The sequence below is a fragment of the Lepidochelys olivacea genome, assembly GCF_965140295.1.
Source record: "Lepidochelys olivacea isolate rLepOli2 genome assembly, chromosome: 20".
NCBI lineage: Eukaryota > Metazoa > Chordata > Testudines > Cheloniidae > Lepidochelys > Lepidochelys olivacea.
The window spans coordinates 10,548,887-10,574,146 of NC_140430.1; the positions used below are offsets into that span (position 1 = coordinate 10,548,887).

The 25,260-nt window shown below is 52.9% G+C and overlaps 1 protein-coding gene across 1 annotated transcript; it reads right to left on the reverse strand.

Annotated features, from left to right (window-relative positions):
* Positions 1 to 9,386: 9,386 nt before the first annotated feature.
* On the reverse strand, positions 9,387 to 13,733 carry LOC311510628 (resistin-like). The gene is made up of 4 exons (XM_084610440.1): positions 13,602 to 13,733; positions 11,520 to 11,657; positions 10,069 to 10,146; positions 9,387 to 9,647 (listed from the first exon to the last, which is right to left on the reverse strand). Exons 2-4 carry the CDS (start codon positions 11,635 to 11,637, stop codon positions 9,517 to 9,519), a joined length of 327 nt encoding a protein of 108 aa, XP_084466566.1. The 5' UTR covers positions 11,638 to 11,657; positions 13,602 to 13,733; the 3' UTR covers positions 9,387 to 9,516.
* Positions 13,734 to 25,260: the final 11,527 nt, after the last annotated feature.

Sequence of the window (25,260 nt, forward strand, 5' to 3'; positions counted from 1 at the left end):
AAAGTTACTAGAAATGCCTTGGGGTCATCGCTGGGTCCCAATTTTGACAGCCATGTCAGCAGACCAGCAGGAAGGGTCTCAGCATCCGGCCCGGCTAGGCTGGGGTTCGGCATCCCTGTCAGGTGCATCAAGGCGGCCATATGCTGGATCAGGCACTCTTGCTAGGTTTGGTGTTGCGCAGCCAGCTGTCTCATTATTTGTTGTTGCTGGGCCATGATTTGTTGCAACAGCTGTTCCTGATGTTGTTGCTGTTGGGTGGTTGTTGCTGTTGGCTCTCCAACAGCCATTTAAAAATCTTGTAGGTCTCCATCTTGGAGAGAGTGACAAGCTGGTGAGCGAAGGAGGGTTACTGTCCTAACAATCTCCTCCCTCTCAGGCCTTTCAGCAGGGCCCGATCATTGCCCGTATTCTCCACCACATGTCACAGGGTATGCATGCCCCATTCCCTTTTGGGGCTGGCTGGGGTTGTGATACTACCGTGGTTACAGACTATCTGACTATCCCCAGGCTGAGAGCAGCACAACCCAATGGCCAGATTCTGTATGGCTGCTCTGGGGATCAGGGCTATGTGGTCTACTGGCCAGAGTAAGGGGCCAATACCCAGGGAGGTGATGGCTGGGGTTGGGGGAGCCTGGGCGCTCCCTGTTCCACCTGGTCCCGGCCCAGGACCCTGTCAGCAGCAAGTGTGGTCACCACCCAATCAGCGGGGATCCTACCGCAACATGCTGACTTTCTTTGGGTGGGTGATACCACTCACCCCACCTCCCTGGACCACTTCCTACTGTGTCTCCTGAAGCCAGGGTCCGTACATCATCAGGGTCTCCGAGCCCCTTGGTGTAGGTAGCTTCCTGGGATTCTGACTCCAGTTGGCTGGCCATAGACAACAGGTCTCTCGTCTGGTCCTTGGGATCTCTGGCTCCCGCAGTCAAGTGCTGAAGGGGCTCCTGGACAGGCGCCTCCGCAAAGTGACCTCCCTCCTGGGTGGTCAGCCTAGAATGAGCTGGGCTGCTCCCTTTTATACTGAGGCAGCAGTTGGAGCATGCCCAGCATGGTCTGAAGGGTGGGACTTCCGCTGCCCATAGCGTGGGGTTAACCCTTTCTTCCCTAGTGTGGGGTAGGCACATCCCATCATAGGCCCCCATCCCTGGTGGCTTTTTGCTGAAGCTGCTGAATGCACTGACTGCGCTGAGTGACTCTGATAAGGGCCCCGTTCCCTACATTAGCACTGTAAGTGCTATAGTTGGCTCAGTAGTAGACCCTGGGCAGTGGAGCTGGTGTACAGAGGTGGCATTGGTGAGGTGGTGTTGTGGTTAAGGACAACACCCCCTGCCAGCACCAGCGTAGCTGAAATCACTATCACTGGGCCAGCCTGTGGGGCTCTGGACCAGACTAGGCAGCTTCCCCTGGCAGCTGGAGGGGGCTGGCTCAGAGCCCTCCAGGGCCCTGGGATGGTGCAAAGCAGAACTGGGGTTCATTGGACATTCACCCCTGCAGAAGGGACACGGCAGGGAAGGGCACTGCCACAGGCACTGTGTGGAGGGAGAGCAGGGGGGTGGTTTAGTTATTAGTTGTAGACACACTTCGTATGGGGCAAATTGTGAGAGAGCCAAGGCCCTCCACGGTCCGCAGAGCAGGGGAGGGGGAGGAGGAGGAGTGCACGTATCAGGATGATTTGTGGTTGCTGCATTTTCCCAGGTGCCAGCTCTGTGCCTGGTCCCCTTAATTAAGTTTTCCATGTTTTTCCAACTGACTCAGTGCTGTGAGTGACGAACATTTGCTGGCTAGGGGGCCCAGGGGAAGTGTTCAGTTTTTCCTGGTCCCTGGGGTGTGTCAGTTTCAACAAGGCCCCCTAGCTAGTTGACCCCGAGGTAGCTGACAGTCCCGGGCAGAAACAGTGCCAGGTCTACACCAACCAATCCATGGCTGCTCTCGTGTGTGAGAGGTCTCTTTGCTGAGGGAGTGGGGCTGGGTGTGGGGCGGCCCTAGGGCTGGGGAAAATGGAAGGACTGTGCCTTGCCGAGAGGTGCTGGTCATGTTCAGCCTCCACACAGCCCAGTCAGTGTCAATGAGATCTGTGAATTCAGCACTAGTGAAGGGGGGCCCTGGGGAGCCAACCCTCCCCCCTCAACTCCAGGCAGGTATAGTGGCAGATGAGCTTCCCCTGCACACACTCACTTCTCTCAGGGGGATCTGTTTATTGTGTCAATCCCGGCTGGCTTCTGCTCCTGAGATTTCACCTGTGTCAAGGTTCAGGGCAACTGGGCGCTGGAGAGCCTGGTGGTCAGTGCAGGACTCCTGGGTTCTCTTTCCTAGCTCTGGGATGGGGTTGAGGTCTAGTGCAGCGGTTCTCAAACTTTAGCAATCCAAGGACCCCCATTTTGATTTAAAATTTTTCATGGACTCCCAATTTCCCTTTAAGCCCCAGGCCCTTCCCCCACTCCACCCCTTCCCCAAGGCCCTACTCTACCCCACCTCTTCCTGCCCCTGCTCCACCCCTGCCCCTCCTCTTCCCCACTGCTTTCCACCTCCACAGCTGTTCTGCAGCATGCAGGAGGCACTGGGAGGGAGGGGAGGAGTTGATCAGTGAGGCCAGTGGCCCTGGACATGAGTCACAGACCCCTGGCGTACCCTCACAGACCTCAGTTTGAGAAACCCTATTCTAGTGCATTACAGCAGGTGGGAGGGAACTGGGCCTCCTAGGTTACGTCGCTGGTTCTGGGCGGGCACCTATGTCTATTGGGTTAGAGCAGCGGGCTGGGAACCAAGACTCCTGGCTTCCATTCCCAGCTCTGCAAGAGGAGTGGGGATTTGTCATGGGCCAGCCCCCCAAGAGGTCCTGCTGTTCCTCAAGCATAGTCCACATATCCTCTGTGCCTTTAGGGCTCCAGGGAATCCCGCTGAGACAGACACCTGGTCAGAGACTTGTCCGCTCCTTAGGGCCCAACACACCTCAGCAAGGATTTGCAGTGACACCAGGAGCCTCTACAACCAGTCAGGTTTATTAGCTAGAATCCAGCCCAGGAAGTCCCCAGGTTAGCGCAGAGAAGCAAAAGCTAAGACATCGTCTACCCTGGCCATGCCAGTGCGCCACCCAGCCAATCCACTTTTGGCCCTCTCTATTTGTCAGTCCCAGGTGAGAGCTCTGCATCTCCCCAGAGGCCAGCTCTTATCCTAGCCTCCTGCCACCCCTCAGTCCATTCTCCTCCTCCCCCAGGCCCATGCTGAGTTCACATGTTCTGCCTGCAGAGTGGTGTCAGTTGTTCTGGCTTTGGGGTCCCATTGTGTTTCTGGATCCTCCATTGATACAGTCAGTTTCAGCCAGTCCTTTAACGTCCCACTCATTCCACCCCAGACAGCTCCGTGACCCATCACCTCATGGCTTCTGCTCGGCCCCAAGAGCAGATTTAGCCCTTCTGCACCCACTGGGGAGCAAGGCAAAGTACAGAGGGAAACTGAGGCATGCCTAGGAATTATACAAATATTACAGAAAACTCCCCTTTGTCATAGGATTAGAGCGGGGGGAGGGGGCGGGGGGGCTGGGAGTAAGGACTCCTGGGTTCTATTTCTTGCTCTGCTGCAAGCTCACTATTACAACACTTCTATATTATCTCTCTGAGGTATTTGTTTAGCAGCAACAACAGCAGTAACTAGACACCATCTGTTCACCTTGTCAGGCCGGTGATGTTGCTTAGATTTGCACTGTGTGACCCTTGGAAGGTCCCTGCCTCATCATTCATTTCCCTACGTTTGGAGGCACCGTGGTCTCGTGACTAGAGCATCAGGCTGGGACTCTGGAGCTCTGGGTTCAATTCCTTGCTGTGCCACTGCCCTGCTAGACTGTGAGCTCTCTGGGGCAGTACCTACCTTGTCTGCACACAGGCCAGTACAGTGCATTAGAGCTCAGGCTAATGGCTTCTGTGTGCCAGCAGCCCAGCGCTACCATGTGAACAGCTGTGACTCGTGCAGTGGTGGCTTGAGGTGCCTGTCACCTCAGGGCTGGGAGGATGGCGCTCAGGTCTGTGGCTGTTGGCTCTTGCTCCCATGCTTAAGGTCACGCTGACCCCAGGTTTGGTGTTATTCAGGACCATTCCCCCAGGTCAGATTGGCAGGGACCTTGGGGTGTTTCTGCAGCATGTTGTGTGGATCGCCTGCTGGGAACAGCTGGGCATCTCCCCTAATCAATTCTCTGCCTTGCAGGGGCCTCAGCCGTTGGCAGCACCTCGATCTCTCCTGTTTTCTGCACCAGTTGAGTTACCCGAGGGCTGAAATGCTTTTGTCTAACAGGAGTCACTGGGCTCAGCATTAGCGACACGTGGGTGAGGTGCAATGGCCTGTGCTACACAGACTGGCTGGTCTGATGGTCCCTCCTGGCTGAAGCTCTGTGAGACAGGACTCACACTAGCAACTAGAGAGAGGTCAGAAAGCTGGGCTCTGATTGCATGTCTGCCCTCCCTGCCCAGCCCCGTGCTGGGCTACAGTTCCTAATGGTCTCAAGTTGCAGAGGTGGAGGTTTAGGTTGGATATTAGGAAAAACTTTTTCACTAGGAGGGTGGTGAAGCACTGCAATGGGTTACCTGGGGAGGTGGTGGAATCTCCTTCCCTAGAGGTTTTTAAGTTTAGGCTTGACAGAGACCTGGCTGGGATGATTTAGTTGGGGATTGGTCCTGCTTTGAGCAGGGGGTTGGACTAGATGACCTCCTGAGGTCCCTTCTAACCCTGAGAGTCTATGACTCCTGCTGTTGCATTGTTAGAATATAGATATTCATGCCTGCCGGTAAAGGCCTATACTTTAATAACTTAGGTGCATTTTTATCACTTAGCTAGTTACAGGGGTATAAAAACAAAGATTCAAAATCACAGTCCACCTGTGTATGGGCCTTCTTTCCCTTGAGAGAGTCTGAGGCTTTGTTCTTAGGCTACGGCCTGTGGCTAGGCAGCAGGGGCAGCCATAAGCTGGGAAGCGAATGGTCACATCCTCGCATCCCAAACCAGTCACATTGAAATAAGCTGGTGTTGGGCTGTTAGAAAGACGATCCTGTCCTGATAGTGCCTGTGACCACCAGACAAAGAAACAGATCTTAAGCTGGTTAAAGAAAACTTAGTTTGACAGCATCCTGTCTGGCAAGAAATCACTTATTGTGGTTGTGGTTGTAAAACGCTCATTTCTGTGTGTTTTATCTTTATGGCCCCCACTTTTCTATTGTTACTCTGTCTGGTTCTCTAATTGTTTCTGTCTGCTGTATAATTAATTTTGCTAGGTGTAAGTTAATTAGGGTAGTGGGATATAATTGGTTAGAGAATTATGTTACAATATGTTACTGGGTTAGTTAAATTTCAGTAAAATGATTGGTTAAGTATAGCTGAGAATATTACTATATAAACTGGGGTCAAACAGGAAGTGGAAGGGAAATTGGAATCATGTTTGCTAAGGGGGGGAACGGGAATAGGGAACGGGGAACAGGGACACAGGCAATACTCTTCGGCGTTGGAGCCGGGAAGGGGGGCACAGGGTAAAGGCTCTGCAGCGTCGGAGCTGGGAAGGGGGATGTGGGCTAAAGGCTCTGCTGCATGGGAGCCGGGAAGGGGAAAGTGGGGTAAAGGCTCTGCGGCGTGGGAGCTGGGAAGGCGGGCACGGGATAAAGTCTCTGCGGCGTGGGAACTGGGAAGGGGGACGCGGGGTAAAGGCTCTGTGGCATGGGAGCTGGGAAGGGGAAAGTGGGGTAAAGGCTCTGCGGCGTGGGAGCTGGGAAGGGGGACGCAGGATAAAGGCTCTGCGGCGTGGGAGCCAGGAAGGGGGACGCGGGGTAAAGGCTCTGCGGCGTCGGAGCTGGGAAGGGGGATGTGGGCTAAAGGCTCTGCTGCATGGGAGCCGGGAAGGGGAAAGTGGGGTAAAGGCTCTGCGGCGTGGGAGCTGGGAAGGCGGGCACGGGATAAAGTCTCTGCGGCGTGGGAACTGGGAAGGGGGACGCGGGGTAAAGGCTCTGCGGCGTCGGAGCTGGGAAGGGGGACGTCGGGAACAGACTCTATCGGCATATAGAGATAAGCCCGACTGGTGTGAAGGGCTTTGGAATATTCTTGCTTGGAAACTAACCCCAATAAGCATCACATTGTCTGAGCTTCGGACTTCTGGTCTTTCGCTGCTTGCTGTCTGCGTGACTAGAACCAGGGAAGTGGGAGGGTTGAGGGAAAGCCCTCTAATATCTTGGTGCCGTGACTGGGATGCATCACCCTGGACAGGTAAGTAGCAGCCACGTAAGACCCCCTCCCCAATTGTCCGCACAGCTGCTTGGAGGGGGCATGGCAGGCTCTCATGATGGTAGTTGCAGGTCTTTGGAAGCTGGGATAATGTCTTTTTGGGTAAGTGGATACAGAAGAATCAGGGCCTATTCCAGTCACGGGGGTCAACCTGGGATGAGATTAAGAAGGAAATGGGAGCAGACCCAGAGGGATGGGGGCTGGCTGAGGAGTCCACCCTCTTTGGTAAATGGGTAGCGGAAGGAGGTCCCTGTCAATGGGGACAAGATGCCTTCCAGGGAAAGGAGGCACTTCAGTCCGCTTGGAAGAGGTTTGAAGTAAAGGCAGCATTACGGGAAGCTGCCAATAATCAGGCTGCCAGGCTACTGGAGGATTGTAAATTAGAGTTGGGAGTGGTTACAGATGATTTGGCACAACAGGGTTTGGAGTCAAAAGCAGAGTTAGACCACCTTAATAGACAGTAGCTGGGACTTGGTGCTAGGGGAGTGGAGAGAAAAATGTTTCAAAATGAAGGCAGGGTTTGCAGGAGTGGGTAACAACCCCCACTTTTCTCCTAGAGCCAGGATAAAAACCTGGGTTAAGGGTCCCAGCTGTTTAAAGTTAGGGAGCCCTACCCTTTGCTCAGAGCTAACTATATCCTTTTCTTCTTCTTCTTCTCCTCCTCCTCCTCAGTTTACTCAATGTGGTTGGGAGCTGTAGAAATGTTAAAAGGTAACTGTTGTGAAGACGTTAAAGAGAAACAGTTGTGGTGCTGTAAGAAAGAAGTTTTTGATTCGATGATAAAACCCAGTTATGTAAATGTAATTATTTGTGCAACTCGGTACAGTCACATTGGGAGGAACCCTGGTAGTTAAACAAATTATACAAGGGGGTCTGGTGGCTACTACATGTTTTTGTCCCCAGGAGCCTTTATAGCTATTCTGAAGGAAAATGGGCCCTTTTCTCACAGAAATGGTCTGTAAAGAACTGCTGCAGGCAGCCAGATACTCTGATCTATATTATTTAACAATTGGACAAGTTAATCAAAATCACCAAAGGAAGGTGTCATAAATATAAAGGGAAGGGCTCTCCTTCCCCCATGTGTTCTGTGGGGAGTTCGTCAGCCCCTCAGCGCACCCTCTGGAATTGGGCCCCACACCCGCGAGGCCAGCAGCTGACCGCACAGCTGCTCTGGGTTGGTGGCTCACTAGGAGACAGGCACTGCCTTGCAGGCTTAGGCCTGGCCAACACTTCGAAGCTCAGCTGACACAGCCCTGGAGCTCAGGGGGTGAAACATTCATGCCCCAGAGCAGTGGTCCCTAACCTTTCTCGTGGGAATAGCATATTGCTACTCCCAGAAGACCGTGGCGGGCGCCAGACACCCCGTCGCCAAAATGCCGCCACAGAGAAGCGGTAGTGGCAATAAGCACGGCGGCCGAAATGCCGCTGAGAAACGGCCATGCTTCTCGGCAGCATTTTGGCTGCAGGGCATCCTGTGGGCGCACAAAAATGCCCTGGCGGGCGCCATGGCACCCACGGGCACCACATTGGGGACCCCTACCCCAGAGCAACCCAGTTAAGCCGACCTAACTCCCAGCCTAGCCGGCTGCTGTCCTCACTCAGGGAGGAGCAGTTCCTGCAGCGAGGGAAACAGCCCTGCCGCCCACCAGGAAGTGTCCACACCATGAGCTCCTCCACCACTGTGCCTGCAGTGTAGACGTGGCCCTGGGCCCTGACCTCCGGGTAAGGGGCGGGGCTTAGCACACAGCCTTCTCGTTGGCATTTCCCATTGGCTGGCTCCCGCCTAGCTCGCTAGCTCTTGTTACTCCCATTCTCAGGCACCTCTCTCCCCCCTCCATCCAGGGGGCAGCCTGGGCACCTGACTCAGGCCTCGGGGACGACCTCGTTTTTCCAGCAAATGTCTAGGCCCTACAACGCTCAGCGTCCTCACCCCCAGTGCTTGAGCTGGGCCTCAGTTCCCCTCTGTGCACCGGAGCCAACAGCCCTCCCTCGGCTCCTGTCCCGAGCGCAGCCTGTCCCAGCACCACCCAGCGTGCTCTACGGGGGCAGGTGGGTTCTGAACCGTGTCAGGGCAGAGCCTGTGCCTGCCCGGCATGAATGCTGCTGGTCCGCATGGGCTCTCTGGGGCTGGGCTCCTTTTGGTTACCTGCTTCGCTGGGGTCTGTACAGCACCTGGCGTAATGGGGGCCTAGCCCATGACTGGGGCTCCTGGGTGCTACCATAATACCATTGATAACGTCCCCTCTTGATTGAAAGACCTCAACTGATGTCTCTAAACCCAGACATGTGTCGTTCCAGAGGCCCAGATCCTACTGGCCTCTGCCCTAAATCAGATACCTGCATGTGCAAATGGGCCAAATCCTGAGGGTTGTTAATTCGGGATGATCCTCTGTTCTACTACAAATACCCTAGCCACTAGACTGGCTCCCGGGGGGTTGTCTGGGAAAGGGGGTGGCCTGGCCACGAAGGCACCTGGTTGAGGTCTGGGATCACCAGGGGAGACTGAGGCAGGTGATAGCAGGGCTGCAAGGTTACAAAGGGCCGGGGCTGATCTATTTCCGGTCTTTGTGCATTTTCACCAGCTAAAGAGAAGGGACACCCCAGAGCTCCCCCACCCCCAGCTGCTGCAGCATCCCAATGTGGTGAGGGGGAACTCTGCGACCTGAACTCAGACAGACCCCGAAGGACCCCCCAGGGACAGGTGGGCTCGGGAGCAGTGCTGCGGTCGGGGGATGGTTGTTTCCTTTATGATCTGGGCTCTGTTAAGTGAGGAGCAATGGGGTTAGAACCCTGCATGCGGTGTCTGTGTGCTCCGTGCTACGCTGACCACCCGGCCCCTGGAAGAGGGATCCCAGCTGTCCCACACCTTCAGAGGGAATTCTGGCAGACTCCAGCACTGCAGCCTGCTGAGACCACGGGAAGCTCAGAGCACCCTGAGGGGTGGGGGATGTTCAGTGTCTGGACCTCCGTAGGGATCTGGAGAGCTGCCAGCAGGGGCAGCCCAACCGATTTGGGACAGGGGCCTTTCTGGGGGAAATAGGAGGGAGGCAGAGTTGTGCCCCCTGCCCATGCTCTGGCCCTAGGTACCAGAGCCCTGGAGTCAGGGGAAGAACTGAGCCAGAGAAGCATCAGCAGATCCAGATCCAAGTTTATTCATTGCACTGGGCACAAGAGGCCCAGCATGGTTCTGTGCCAGGGCCCACGGCAGGGGCAGCAGGCCGGGTGGGGCTCTCCGGTGCCCCAGGCTGGGGCTGGGCATCACTACACCCCTATCTTGCAGCAGCGTGCGGCCGTCCAGTCGATGCCGGCGCACTGGCAGTGGCAGGTGGAGTCGGTGCGAATGTCCCAGGAGCCGCAGCCCATTCCGCAGGCGCAGCCCGTGGGCTTGTACCCTGTGGGGGAATGGGGGAGGGGGGGTTAGGGAAGCAGCTGGTGGCAGGATGGGAGTCATGGGCAGCAGTGAGGTGCCCTGCTGTCTCCTCCTCCCCAGCCCCCAGGACATGGCCCTGTGGCTCCCTTGCAGCCAGGCCACTGCCCAAGCAAGGGAGGTCAGGGAGACATCCCAGGGGTCTGATCCAGGGGCCCACACTGGTCCCAGCTCCACAGCATCCAGTGCCCCCAGGGGCTCGGGAGTGGTGCGAATGCCATTGCTCCAGGCACCTGGCAGCGTAAGTGCAGGGAGGCCCCAGTCAGGCTGGTGGTCCATCGCTGCCCCAGCTCAACACCCCCCCAGGACTGCAGAGAGGGTGGGGTCTGGGCCCCAACGGCCCCTCCCTCCTTGGGCCTGCGGGGCACTCGGGAAAGTTCTCTCACCTGCTGGGCAGGAGACAAGTGCCCCACGCGCCGAGACGTCCTGGCAGAGTAGCTTGGCTTTGGCCAGGGTGGCGGACACTGCAAGGCAAGAGGCGGAGTTGTAGCCAGCAGGACCCTGGGTGCAGAAAGGCTGCCCCTCCCCCCTGCTCAGGTGGAGAGACGCTGCCTCTGCCCCAGCTGTTACCTGCACAGGTGGAACCCACCCAGCCCCACTCCATGTGGCGCTCTGCTCCCCCGAGTGGTGGCTGGGCTACATACAGCCGCAGCGCCAGACCAATAGAGGCTCCTGGCCTGAGATCTGGAGGTCTCATGTTCGATGCCGGTTGCCCACAGCCCCCCAGAAGAGTGTTACCTGGAGGAAGCTGCTGGCCATTCAGCAAGACCCCCCCGGGCTGTGAACAAAGGGCAGGGATGGAGGTAGCAGAAATAATTCCTGGCTGCTTCCCACAGCCAAGGCACCCCTAGGTGCTGGAACTGGGGGCGCTACTGTACTCCCTGGCTTGAAGAGGTTTCCATCATATACAGTTTGGTTCTCAGCTCCTCCACTATACAAATACTTCCAGCCCCGCTGAATGCAGCCATATCCGGGTGAGCAGCAGCCAGCTGAGAGAGATGGGCAGAGCCAGCCCTGAGAGACCCCAACCAGCCCCACTCAGCCCCTGGGGTGAGGTGGTGCTCGCTGTGCAGATGGCACCTCCTGGACCCGGTCTCCAGAAACTCCCGTGGGGTGACTGACCAATCCAGTGGATCTGTGGCTAAGGTATTGGGCTGGGCTGGGCTGCAGGAGATGTGGGTTTAATTCCTGCCTCTGCCACTGACTCCCTGTGTGACCTTGGGTGAGTCACTTAGTCCCTCTGGGCTTCGGTTCCCCTCTGTGCAATGGGGGTGATGATCCGTCTCTTGGCAGCTCTTTGGGGCAGGGAGCGTCTCACCATGGCCTGTGCAGCGCCTGGCATGACGGGGCTCAGAGTGCAGCCACTGGAACAGAACTAACACAAACGCCGGCTCCGTGCTGTGCTCAAGACGGAACCGACACGGAGGAACGGCAGGGAGTCCCAAGGGTTCCAGCTCCCCCTCACCCTGTTTACACACTGAACGGGGCTGGCTGGGAGCAGAGCTGGGACAGGCAGTCAGAGAGCTGCACCCGGTGGGTTCGCAGGAGCAGGAATCGAACCTGGGACCCCTGGAGTCTCTGTTGCATAAGTCAAAGCCCCAGGCCTAGCGGCTCAGAATCACTAGCAGAAACTATGTGGGCCAACCACTAGGGGACGATAGAGAGCCACAGTGTGAGATACAGATAATGTTGCTCTTGTATGTGGGCTGGTTCCACATCCCCCTCATTTACACGCTGTGTTGTACCTGTCTGACCTGCCCCCCTCCCCCCGCTACAACCACGCAGAATCTGACACACACACCCCCATCTCTGGGGGAGGCGCCTCCGGGTCAGTTACCTATGGAAGTAATCGCTGCCTGCACCTTCAGATCAACCACATTGTCAATGATGCACTGAGCCTCTGTGTGGCACGCGGGCAACAGGAGGGCGAGCAGCAGGGACACGGCAGCCTTCATCCCGCTGGGTGCTGAGCTACCTGCGGGGGAGAGACCCGGCCAACACGTCAGACCCCAGGACAGGAGCCCTCTGGAACCCGTGGTAGGAGCTGAGGTGCACACAAGGCAGCGGAGTGGGGCACAGGCAAGAGGGAAAGCCACATTGCCAGGGAAGGGGATGAGGGTTAAAGCGGGAACAGGTGAGCCCATGGGTGCAGGGGATGTGGGGAGGAGAATGTGGGCAGCTGGAAGGGATACTGAGGGGTGGGGGAATGTAACGGCAGCAGATGGGGGAAAGGGAGGAAGGATTTGGAGCAGGAGACTGGGAGCGGTGGGTGGGTGGGGAGGCAGCAGGATGGTAATGAGGGGGTTATTGGGGAGGGCTGGAATGGCACCTCCATCCTAGGGGCTAGCAGAGCAGGACTGCCTCCATGCTGCCAGTGGGGACCATGTTCACTGGTGGTTGCATTTTCAGGCTGAAATCCACACACACACACACACGTATGTGGGGGAAGGGGGTTCCCGTTAAAAGTTTGAGCCCTTAGAATTAGCTCCTTAGAGAACTGATTCACCCCCCCCACCTACCCCTCCCCAAAACAAAATTAAAGCACCCACATAAAGAGCCTCGTCTCTCTGCTCCAAGCTGCACCCGTTTCACTCAGGCACGACTGTAAACCAGTTTGGTGAAAGCTGTGCGAGTTGCAGTATGGACGCTCTTACTCCAATGGAATTGCCATTTGGTAAGGAGAAAAGGAGTACTTGTGGCACCTTAGAGACTAACCAATTTATTAGAGCATAAGCTTTCGTGAGCTACCGCTCACGAAAGCTTATGCTCTAATAAATTGGTTAGTCTCTAAGGTGCCACAAGTCCTCCTTTTCTTTTTGCGAATACAGACTAACACGGCTGTTACTCTGAAACCTGTCATTTGGTAAGGGATCAACTTAAACTAAACTGAGAGACGCCTGGTGTGGATCAGGTTAGGGCTGGGCTACACACCATTTTGCACTGAGTTATCCATTAGAGACTGATCTAGTTCGTGCCATGCCCCCCTGGGGTGGATACAGCTAGAAGTATATAAAAGCATTTATAGCTAGTTTAATAATCAGTATCGTTAAATCCGTGCAAAACTGGGTTGAGACCAGTCCACTTGGGATTAAAACCAGATTTACATTGATTTAGTTTAAGGGAAGCATTTTCACGTGGTTTAGGATTCTAACTCCCATTGACTTTCAGTGAGACAAGGTTCCTAAAGGCCAGATATCAAAGGTATTTAGGTTTCAGAGTAACAGCCGTGTTAGTCTGTATCTGCAAAAAGAACAGGAGGACTTGTGGCACCTTAGAGACTAACACATTTATTTGAGCATGAGCTTTCGTGAGCTGCAGCTCACTTCATTGGATGCATTCAGTGGAAAATACAATGGGGAGATTTTATATACACAGGGAACGTGAAACAATGGGTGTTCTCATACACACTGTAATGAGAGTAACACCCATTGTTTCACGTTCCCTGTGTATATAAAATCTCCCCATTGTATTTTCCACTGTATGCATCCGATGAAGTGAGCTGTAGCTCACGAAAGCTTTTGCTGAAATAAATGTGTTAGTCTCTAAGGTGCCACAAGTCCTCCTGTTCTTTTAAAGGTATTTAGGTGCCTAATGATGCACATAGGCACCTAAGTCACTTTTGAAAATGGAACACTGGCTCCTAAACTCTTTAGCTGCTTTTCAAATCTTTATCCCAAGCCGATCCCTTGCTAAATGGAGAGCAGCTCAGTTCACATTAGATTAAGAGAGTCCCCACTGTGCCTGGAACCAGATTAAATCCATCAGATTAAATCCATTAAATCCATCAAATCCTGAAAGCCATTGAAAGTTACACCACCGCCAAGGCCCCAGGGAGCTGGGCACACGCAGGAGCTGTGCCCCAAATCCTGCCCGAAGGCTGAGTCTGGAGAATCCCGCCCAACCAACGGTACAAACTCACCTTCTGGCACAATCTTGCAAAATGCTGCTCCCCAGTTCACAAGCTGCCCTTTAAATAGGAGCCAGCTGGAGCAGAGGTGGCAAAATCTTCCATCCCATTGGCCACTTGACAATTGAGTCTCCCATTACACAAGTGTGGGGAAACCTCAGGGCTGTTCCTAACAAAGAATGTTTGTTTTGCAACTTCCTTGTTTGCTCAACCCCTGCCCAGCTCTTCAGTGCCAGGGCCAAATTCTCCCCTGGTGGAACTCCATTATATTGGTGGCGTTACAACAGCGTAGGCTTTGGCTCTGAGGGGCTGGACAGCGCGGGGGCTCCCCCTATGTGGGAATTTCCCGGGTATGTAAGGGCTGGAAGGCAGGGCCACTCTAGGTTTGGCACCAGCTACCTGCAGATTGGAGACTAAGGGGCGGGCTGCGCTGCAGCCTGGAGGTGTAATTAACTTTGCTGGAGCTAGCGAAGTGAAAATAGCAGTGTAGCCTGGGTGGTGCAGGAGGTGGGATGGGCCAGCTGCCCCGTGCATGCACCCTGGGTCCCGGACAGGATCATACTCTGCGTGGCCAGCCCATCCCGCCTCCCATGAAACCGTAACTACACAGCTGCTCTAGCCTGCTAGCTCAGTCGGTTCCTGAGCTGGAAATTACACCTCTGGCTACCGCGTAGAGGCAAGTGCCAGAGATGGGCTGGAAATGCACCGGCAGGAATTGTAGCCCAGCACGGGGCTGGGCAGAGAAGGCAGACATGCAATCAGAGCCCAGCTTTCTGACCTCTCTAGTTGCTAGTGTGAGCCCCGTCTCACAGAGCTTCAGCCAGGAGGGACCATCAGACCAGCCAGTCTGTGTAGCACAGGCCATTGCACCTCACCCACGTGTCCCTAATGTTGAAATCGAGATGTCACCAACAGCTGAGGCCCCTGCAAGGCAGGGAATTGATTTGGGGAGATGCCCAGCTGGTCCCAGCAGGTGATCCACGCTCCACAAGAAGCAAAAACACACCATGGTCCATCACCAATCTAACCAGGAGAAGCTTCCTTCCAAATCCCAAACCTCGAACATGGGAGCAAGATCCAACAGCCACAGACCTGAGCACCATCCTCCCAGCCCTGGGGTGACAGGCACCTCGAGCCACCACTGCACAAATCACAGCCGTTCCCATGGTAGCCTGGGCTACAGGAACAGAGATACAATTAGCCTGAGAGCTCATTGGCTGTACTAGTTTTTGTGCAGACATGGAAGGAGAGACAGTCCCTGCCACAGAGAGCTCACAGTCTAAAGAGGAGGGGAAACTGAGGCAGAGAGAGGGGAAGTGACTGGTGCAAGTTCATTCAGCAGGGCAGTAGCGAAGCAAGGAATAGAACCCAGATTTCCTCCCTCCCCACCCTGGGCCGCTGCAGTAGCTCGGCAGGGAGGAGCCGCCTTCCGGAGGCACTGGAGAGCCAGAGCGTCCCGCTTGCGGTGGCGGCGAGCCCTGGCCATGGAGGAGCCGGTGCGGTGTAGGGGAGCAGCAGCCCTGCAAAGGTGGCCGCGCCGCTAGCGGGGAGCCGCCGCGCCGCCCCCCACCCCTCCTGCCCAGGCTGCGGCCCCGCACCCCCCTCCTCCAGGGGCTCCTGCAGGCTGCAGCGGATGCATGCAGGCGCTGGCCCCCATGCGCCCCCCCGGCTTCCCCCTCACCTAGAGTTACCATATTTCAGCAATCAAAAGAGAAGACTCGCAGAGCCTGAGTGTGGAGAGGGCGGAGCCGGGGGGCACACGGGGGCCGGTGCCCGCATCCATCTGCTGCAACCTGCAGGAGCCCCCGGGGGGGGTGCCGGGCCGCAGCCTTGGCGGGGGGTGCGGCTGCGACTCGCTTGCGGCGCCACCACCTTTGCAGGTCTGCTGCCCCCCTTGTGCCGCGCCGGCTCTTCCATGGCTGGGGTTCGCCGCCCCTGCAAGCAGACACTCTGGCTCTCCGGTGCCTCTGGAAGGCGGCTCCTCCCTGCCAAGCCAGGGCAGCGCTTTTTGGCATCCCCCAACCACTTGGCACCCTACGCAACCACCTAGTTCGCCTAGTGGTTGCACCGGCCCTGCTTGGGAGCCCTTCAGGGTCTGTCTGGGTTCAGGTCTCAGGGTCCCCTTTACCTCGTCAGGATCCTGCAGCAGCCGGGGGGGGGGTCGCTCTGGGGTCGCGCCTCTTTAGCTGGTGAAAATGTACAACGACCCAGAATAGATCAGCCCCTGCCCTTTATAACCTTCCAGCCCTGCTGTCACCTGCCTCAGCCTCCCTCAGTGATCCCAGACCTCGACCAGGCACCTTCGTGGCCAGGCCACCCCCTCCCCCACAAACCCCTGGGAGCCAGTCTATTGTCTAGGGTGTCTGTAGAAGAACCAGTTTCAGAGCAGCAGCCGTGTTAGTCTGTACTCGCAAAAAGAAAAGGAGTACTTGTGGCACCTTAGAGACTAACCAATTTATTTGAGCATAAGCTTTCGTGAGCTACAGCTCACTTCATTGGATGCATGAACAGAAGATCAGCCTGAGTTAATGACCCTCAGCTGTCAGCCCTTTGCCCCGGAGCGGAGGGTCAGTCCAGTATGGAGGTAAAAGCACAGCAGAGGCAGCAGCTGGCCCCACGTTTCCAAAGGGGTTTGCAGCTTGGGAAATATACAGAGAGTTCATCACCTCACCCTGAATTCACAGCATGCCACCTATCTCCCCACTGGCTGCTCCCCTTCTCCCACCTCTGGGTGCTCACACCTCTGGGTGGTGCCTGCTAGTCCCAGCCCTCCACGTCTCCAGGGCCAAACGCTTGGCCAGAAGCTACCACCAGTTGTCTACCTGTTGAATGACTTCTCTGAGGTGCCCGTCACAGCGGTATCCAGGCCAGTGGAGGTGCACGGCCACCACGGAGGGCAGGCTTTGGCTCATTGCACATGCAGATATCTGAGTTAGGGCAGAGGCTAGTTAGGATGGGGCTAGGATCTGGGCCTTTGGAAAGACGCCGTGTCTGGGTTTAGAGACATTGGCTGAGGTCTTTCAATCGAGAGGGGACGTTGTTATGAATGGTATTACGGTAGCACCCAGTGTTATGTAGACAAAACCACACAGGATCGTTTCAGGGGACAAGACAAGATGTCACGTTTATTATAACACAATTTGATTGATGACCAATAACTAATATCTAATACCTATGTATACACACACACGTACACACACACACACATCAAATGTTCTGCAGCTGCTAGCTAGATACCAGTCCTGAATGTAGCTTGAGTTCATGGCTTGGGTTCGTAGCTTGTGGTGGCTAACTGGCCAAGAAAGCCGGGCAAAAGGAAGGGCTGGGTCTCTGTGGGGCGCACACCGATGCCCTTCCATGTTGGCAGCAGAATGTTACCTCCAAAGTCTTCCATCTCACCTATCCTTTTTGTAGTCTTTAGTCTGAATCCAGAGTCTATAGGTCTTGCTGTGTCACGCTGCCTCTGGGTTCGGGGTGATTGATCACCCATCAATTGCAGACCTGACTTTCAGCCTGGGACCTGGCTTTGATGTTTCTTCAATTGTACTTTTGTTCTTTTCTTTTTAGGGTGGACTCTTCTTGCTTTGTCAGGGCTGTTGTCTGCATCTTCAGCCCTTGGTGTTTACACTTTATTTCATCAGGACAGGCTGGGCCTGGAGGTTGATTCCATCATCCATCCATACCTCATTCACACATCTAAACTACACTAATAAGATTACAGCAGGGTTTTGCAAAATGAAGGTTGCAGCAGTGTTTACAAAATGCAGTGAGCATTTTAAAATGGAGTTTGAGTTACAATAAGGACAAGTATAAGGAATGGCAACCAGTGAGCAGAAGTTAGAATGTTGAAACAGTGTAAGATTCAGCGATTTAAGCAGCAATTGTTTTGAAAGTGAAACTCAATTAGCCAGTTATTGGGGTACCTGGTTTTATGAATGAATGTAGTTTCATTCTTAAAACTTTACTTATGAAGTTATATTAATAAAGTGAACAATTCAAAACAATTTCATTGATCAGTTCTATACCAGGAGCCCCAGTCATGGGCCTGGCCCCCATTGTGCCAGGTGCTGTACTAAAACCACAAGGGAGTTTGATTCCCCATAAAGAAAAGGAGTACTTGTGGCACCTTAGAGACTAACCAGTTTTGGTTAGTCTCTAAGGTGCCACAAGTACTCCTTTTCTTTTTGCGAATACAGACTAACACGGCTGTTACTCTGAAACCTGATTCCCCATAGTTTAATTTCCAGGGTATTACTAATTAAGACGTCTCTTGTTTGTTTGTTTTTTGGTCTCTTGTTTTTACTGTTTCTCTCCCTCTCTGTGTGAGACTTACAAGCTGCTAATTATGTATGTCCTCAAAGTGATACTTTGTAACTGCCCTTCCAAACAGTACACAGAGACTCCCACCCTCTGTAGTTTTTATCTCGCTTTGTTATGTTTGTGACACCCCGAGAGTTGTTAAAATCAGCGAAATAACAATTGTGATTAAAATAGAGATAGAGGATGTATGTGGATGGATGCTTGGTTTAGATAATAAATGAATGATCAGGGAAGTGCCAGCCTAAGAATTCAGTATCCATCGGCTGAAGAATGCTCAGAGTGGAGATAACTGGATGATCCCCGGAGGGCAAAACCGGAATCCACCCAACCATCCCAAGCATGAGAAAACTGAAGAACCAGATAAACGTCATGGAGCCATCATGACAACAGCATGATGAAGCAATTCCCAAAGACTGGCATAGGAACAAATTCCTATAAAAACTGAGAACTTTTGAGTCTGGTTCTGCCACCACCCTCCAGGAGCATCGGATGCGCATCTGACAAAGACTCAGCTCCACCCTCGTGTACAGGCTACCTGGACAGTGTTAAGGAAAAGTTAGCACGTGTGACTCCATTTTGGTTTGGGGCCCACCATTGTCTAAAAGCAAGCACATCATGCACCAGGAGGAGTGTTCCTTAGACACTGCATCTCTGTGAAAATCTTCCTCCTTGTCTCCAGCCTGCCTTGACTCCCAGTATCTGTTTTTTTGTCAGTCTCTAACTCCCTATCTCCTCGCCTTTGATATGAGACCTCCCATCCTGATAATAAAAGTTACTGATGCATGGCTTTAGGACCATGCTGTGTAATTAACATACTAGTTTAGCATGAGGAATGCACCAAGCAGGGATAGGTGGTAGATAAGACAAGGGTTTGTTTATTGGCTAAGGTTTCCATTGCAGGAGGGCAACATGCTTTGCTAAAAAGTATATAACCTTTGTATAATCTGTATTTGGGGTCCCCTCCTGGCTAGCAGGGGGGCACCACACTCGAGCGTAATAAATTTAGTGTCTTTTAGGAACTCTGCAGTTGTGGACTTTGTTTATGTGCCTCAGCCTAGATTCGAACTGTGCGTGACCTATCAGGTATAATTCGCAGCATTTGTGTGTGTGTCCTACCAGGTATAATTCGCAGCAGTTGTGTGCGTGTCCTCTTAGGTGTAATTTGTAACAACAGTACTCTGTCACGAGCAACCTCTAGGCTGGTCACTATAACAACTATGCAGAACTTGTATGAATGAATGTATAAATGGATATGTGGATAAATAAGGAATAGCAGTGATATAGAATTGTATATTCTGATCTTTTTATTATATTTACAATAAATGCGGTATTTTGCCTTATCCCCTTTACAAGATCCTGTTGGTCTTATTTTTATGATATAACATTAAAATATCCTGGATTGCTTTCTGTAGTCACTGGGAGATGGATGCCAATTCTGGTACACTCCCAGGGGGTTGGCAACCCTAGCTGTCAGCAGAGTTCTGTGAGAGGGGGCCCAGGAAACCAGCTGAGTCATGGAATCATAGAATATCTCAGGGGTGGAAGGAACCTCCAGAGGTCATCTAGTCCACTCCCCTGCTCAGAACAGGACCAATCCCCAATTTTTGCCCCATATCCCTAAATGACCCCCTCAAGGATTGAACTCACAACCCTGGGTTTAGCAGGCCAATGCTCAAACTACTAGAGCTATCCCTTCCCCCCTCCCTTCCTCACCCACAGCCTCCAGTAAGTGTTTGGAGCTCAGGACAATGCTCAGCGGGGGAGGCAGCGAGGCATTGGGGAGATGGGTGGGGAGCCTGGGGAGGAAGTGGGGGCTGGGGGGTGGAGGAGGCAACAGGGCCCATGGGCATTGAATGTGGGGGCAGTGTTTAAAGTGCCCCCCAAAAGTAGTCACATGTAAATCCCTGCACACGCCCCAGGTCAGGTGTGTTCAAATCAGGGTTAAGGTGTTTTCCCAAATTAATGCCAGGTTCCTTTCCCCTTTTTATTAAAAGTTTTCTCGGCTATACACAGACTCTGTGCTTCTGAGTGGAGAAGTGTTGCCTCTTAGAGGCACCGAGAGGCAGTGTTTAATTTTCCCAGATTACTGGGTGGGGGCTTGAGCCGTTTCTGTGTTATATTGTTAAGAGGGATCCCTGGATATTGAACCCTTGTTATTAAAAAGTTATAAATTTGATGATTAACCTTTAAATCTTGTTGTGTCTGTATGGGAGTGCTAACATTATCCCATGAAGCTAAATTATTTACATTATGTTACAATAGTTACTGTCACTAACAGTCAGATTATGTCCATTTACCACCAAACCACATTTTGTCCTAAAACAAAAACTACCATGTCCAGTATATACAGCAATAGTCATGTTAGAGGAATTCTGTCTCAGCTCAAAGTGACCTCTGGAGGGTGTGTTGTTGCGTTCATCTCGCTTGTCAGAAATATATCCCAGTCCTCTCTCTTCTTCAAGCTTTAAAGTGTAGATGTCCGAGGTCCTTTTCGCTAGACTCACCCATAGTGGTCTTCGGGCATCATTTACACATTATTTTTCCATAGCCCCAGAGATAACAATGGGCGATTTTGTATATTTCACCCTTGCTGACTTAACCATGTACACAACAACAGTTTTGTTCTGATGGAAATATACAAAGTCATGAAGAGTCCACCAAGCTTGTTGATCTCTTTCCTCTTGGGAAGCATTAGCCCACACTACTTTCCGAATCTCAGCCGGTGATTTTCCAAATTTCCAGCATATTCCTCTCAAATGATTCCTTCTACTGTTGTCTGTACCCAGGCCTGGGCTTGCGCACCAGTAATAGCCAAGCAGGTGGCTTGCTCCTGTTCCTCTAGAGCTTGCACAAGCACTTGATGATCCTGCAAGGAGATATTAAACCCGGCTTCAGTCAGATTAGCCTCCAAGCACCGCAATAGGCCTAATGCTTGCAGTGAACAGATTAACAGGATATGCAACTATTCCAGTGCCCCTCCTATTACACCCACTTTATTCTGCAGCACCTCCAGATCAATTGGATTGAGAGCTCCTATGCCCGTGATTCCCAGTACCTCCCCTGCAGTGCTCCTTCTAGCTCTGAACTGCCTCAGGTAGTTCATGACCTCCACCAATTGTCCCACCCAGTGAGGAGTGCCACCATACACTGACTGCAGTTACCACTGACACTAGCAACTGAGACTCCCGGTACAGACATTTCTACCTGTTTTACACTGTAGTGGGTTCATAGAATCATAGAATATCAGGGTTGGAAGGGAGGTCATCTAGTCCAACCCCCAGCTCAAAGCAGGACCGATCCCCAACTAAATCATCCCAGCCAGGGCTTTGTCAAGCCGGGCCTTAAAAACCTCTAAGGAAGGAGATTCCACCACTTCCCTAGGTAACGCATTCCAGTGGTTCACCATCCTGCTAGTGAAAAAGTTTTTCCTAATATCCCAAAAAAGTTTTTCCTAATATCCATTTCCTGGGTTACCCAGGACTTTCTGCATCCTGTCCCTACGAATAATATGGGTCACCCTTTTTGCAGGCGAGGGCGATACGGATCCTCAGTTCAAAAGGTGATTGAGCTGGAGCTCTGGACTCAGTGACGGGTAAATTACCACATGAAGTGTACAGCGATGGACACGTGTGTGCACACGGGGCTAAACCAAATCCATTCTCACGCCGGCTACAGCAGGGCAAATTCCGTGTGTAGCCAAGACCTCAGAGTGACCCTGCCGTGGGGGAAAGGGGGTTCAGGTTCTGGGGCCCATTCAGTCCTGCGAGAGGGACACTCATGTTCTTTGTGGCTGTGGGTCTTTCTGTGTGGAATGGCCATGAGACCCAGCAAACTCGTTCCACACCAACCACCCCAAGAGGCTGCATCATTCCAGCTGAGACAAGCCCCCCAGGGTCTGGCCCTGTACTGGGAAACCGTCCTGAGCCACAGAGCCAATTACACTGAGATGGCCAGGAGAAAATCACAATAATGAGGGGATAATGGGGAGCGAAAAAGAAGGAAAATTCGTGGTCTTCTCATTTAGGACTGGATTCTGCAGCAAGCTAGGCGCTTCCCAGTAGCTGTCGAGTAACCCCTGCAGCCCGTGGAGCACACACAGAGGCTGAGCCCCCCACTCCCCGTAACTGGGGGTGGAAAATGCAGAACTCACAGGGCCATTCCCATGCAATTGCTGCTTGTGATTTCCTAGAGTCAAAGGCGGAAGGGGCCACAGTGATCTAGGCTGACCTCCTGCCTAAGGCAGCCCAGGTGACTACCCTGAATTCCCTCCTGTCTGAACCAGAGCAGATCTGCCAGGAAAACAGCCGATCTGGAGTCCAAACCTTCCCCCCAGGCCTTGGGGAGTCGCTCCATTGGTTAATTACTGTCCCTGACACAAAACTGCACCTTATTTCCGGGCTGAATTTGTCAGCTTCAGCTTCCAGCCATTGAATCATGTTAAACCTTTGTCTGCGGCATTGAAGAGCGGCTCTGTTACCAAAGGACAGCTCCTCTGGCAGTTACTTCTGTGGGGGCTGATTAGAGACTGTGACCAAGTCAGCCTTGTCCCTCAAGAGCCCTTGGCACCGTTAGGGCTCTTGTTAGCTCATAACTGAGGATACGGTTTTGTTATGGAGTCACAAATCCTGTGACCTTAAGAGACCTCAGCCTCAGCACAGAGAGGCAAAGGGATTTTCCCCCAGCAGCAGAACTGGGACTGGACCCCTGGTCTCTGATCTCCCAGCTCAGGGCACTGGCCACTCGACTGCTGCAGCCAGCCAGCTGGCAGGGTTGATGGATTGATCCTAAAGATCAGCTGCACCAAACCTCTCCCATCTCTCATTTATTTCCCCCTAGTCATCTGTGCCAGGGGCTCTCAGGTGCCCTAGTCCTGTGCCAGTTTGGGGCTTTCAACCATGGCCGCTCCACTTGCCAGTGCTCCCAGATCAGCTCTGGCACCTGCTGTGGGTGACACCCCCAGTTGGTACCATGCCCCCCATTCCATACCCAGGTGATTTGATTGGTTAATTAATTAAGCTTTGAAAGGCTTACCCCTATCCCCATAAGCTAGATCAGCATCATTACGCCTTCTTAACAGAGGGAGACAAGACACTAGACCCCACTCTCCTCCCTGCATTGTGAATAGAACCCAGGAGTCTGGACACCCAGCCTCCCCATCCCCCGTTCTAACCATTAGACCCCACTCCTCTCCCAGAGCTGAAGAGAAAACCCAGCAGTCCTGAGCACATGCACTTCCTGTGATTTGTGGCATCCTGTCAGTGCGGTGGGTTTCCATGGGCAGGCAGAGGTGCAGCCCTTTGGGTTGGGGTTGGAGAGAGACGGAGCCACTAGGCATTGTTATTATTCCATGGAGCTGCTTGGTCCCTGCGCCGCACCCACTGAGGGGTGAACCCCCCTTCCTTACCTCCTTCAACACAGCCCAGGGCCTTCCCTTGCCATTGAGCCCATGGGGCAGGACAAGAACCAACAGGGTGATTCTGCAGGGGCTGCAACCTGCTGTGCCCATCAACACTCCCGGGATGGCTGGGAGGGGGTAACAGCACCACTGATATCCACTGAGCTACTGGGAGTGGGGGCACATGGTTTAAGGGCCAGAGGGGGTGTCAAGGCTAATTCCCCACTCAGGCACTTTGAGTGCAGAAGATCGGGGCCCGCAAGGATTCTGAAAATTAATACTGGCCACTCCAAGCTTGTATTAAACTTCCAAGGTTACAGCTTTTCTCTCACCTTGGATGGGTAGATGCTGCCACCACCCAAGTGCAGAACCCCTTTGAGAGCCCAGGAAGGTGCACTTGGGAATTTCTTCCTGTGGGGTGCCCTCAAGCCCTTTCACACACACCCCCTCCGGGGAAGAGCTGAGAAAGAAGAAAAAAGGAAATCAGCTGTTGCCACCAGCTAATTAAACAACATGTGCACAAACCTCTTAAGACACAAAAATCCAATCCTGTTCTTAAAAAAGGTAAATTTTATTAATAAACAAAACAGAAAGAAAATACATCTGGGAACTCGGGCTATTGCTAGATTTTAAAAGAGAAACTACAAGGATTAAGCACCAAGAATAGCTTTCTTGAGGTCCTGCTTAAAAGTTACAAGCAAAACAAAAGCACCTGGGGTTAGCACAGCGAAATCCACAAGCCATAACAAAATAAAACGAATAAACCTAATTGCGTCTTCCTAGACATTTTCTGATCTCCTTACATATCTGGGGTTTGTAATGAGTAGACTGAGGTATGAAACTGATGATTTTTGTCATATCTGGCCCAAGCCTTTACAGCACAGCTGTACTGTCTGCCTCTCCCCGGGAGAACAACCACAGACAGACAAAAGGGGAATCTTGTTCCAATTTAAAAAAGTTCTAGCCTTCCCAATGGCTCTTTTAGCCAGGTTCCCACTCACTTCCTTTTACCTATACATAGCAGTCAGACTTTTTAACCCTTTACAGGTAGAGCAATTAGAGAACAGCTACTAAGAGAGATTTTATAGCTATTGGCTGGCTGGGTGTCCATAAAAGGGAGCTCCCCCCACCCCCCCATATATCACAGGGGGATAGATAGATAGATAGATAGATAGATAGATAGATAGATAGATAGATAGATAGATACGGGGAGTGTATGAGGATGGATGGGTAGATTCAGAGGGTATAAGGGGATGGATAGGTGTGGAGGTGTAAGAGGATGGCTAGAAAGATACGGAGATGTATGGGGAATGGATAGAGAGATATGGAGTGTATGGGGATGGATGGGTAGATATGGGGGTGTAGGGAGATGGATAGGTATGGGGGTATAAGAGGACGGCTAGATAGATATGGATATGTATTGGGAATGGATAGATAAATACAGGGGTGTAATGGGGATGGATAGATAGATATGAGGGTGTAAGGATATAGATAGATATCGGGGGGTGTATTGGGATGGATAGATAGATGGGGGGGCGTAAGGGGATGCATAGATCTGGGGGGTGTAGTGGGGATGGAGGGATAGATACGGAGAGTATACGGGGATGGATAGATACGGGGGCCATATGGGGGAGGATGGATAGATACAGGTGTGAGTATGGGGATGGATAGATATGGGGGTGTATGGAAATGGACAGATAGATATGGGGGTGTAAAGTGATAGATATGGGGGTGTATGGGGTTGGACGGATAGATATGGGGGGATATAAGGGGATAGATAGATACAGGGGGTATAATGGGTGTTAGAGGGCTGGCCCGTCACCCTCCCACTTTCCTGCTTCTTGTCACGCAGACAGAAAGCAGAAGACCAGACATCCGAAGCGCAGACAATGCGATCTTTATTGGGGTTAGTTTCCAAGCAAGCATATTCCGAAGCCCTTCACACCAGTCGGGCTT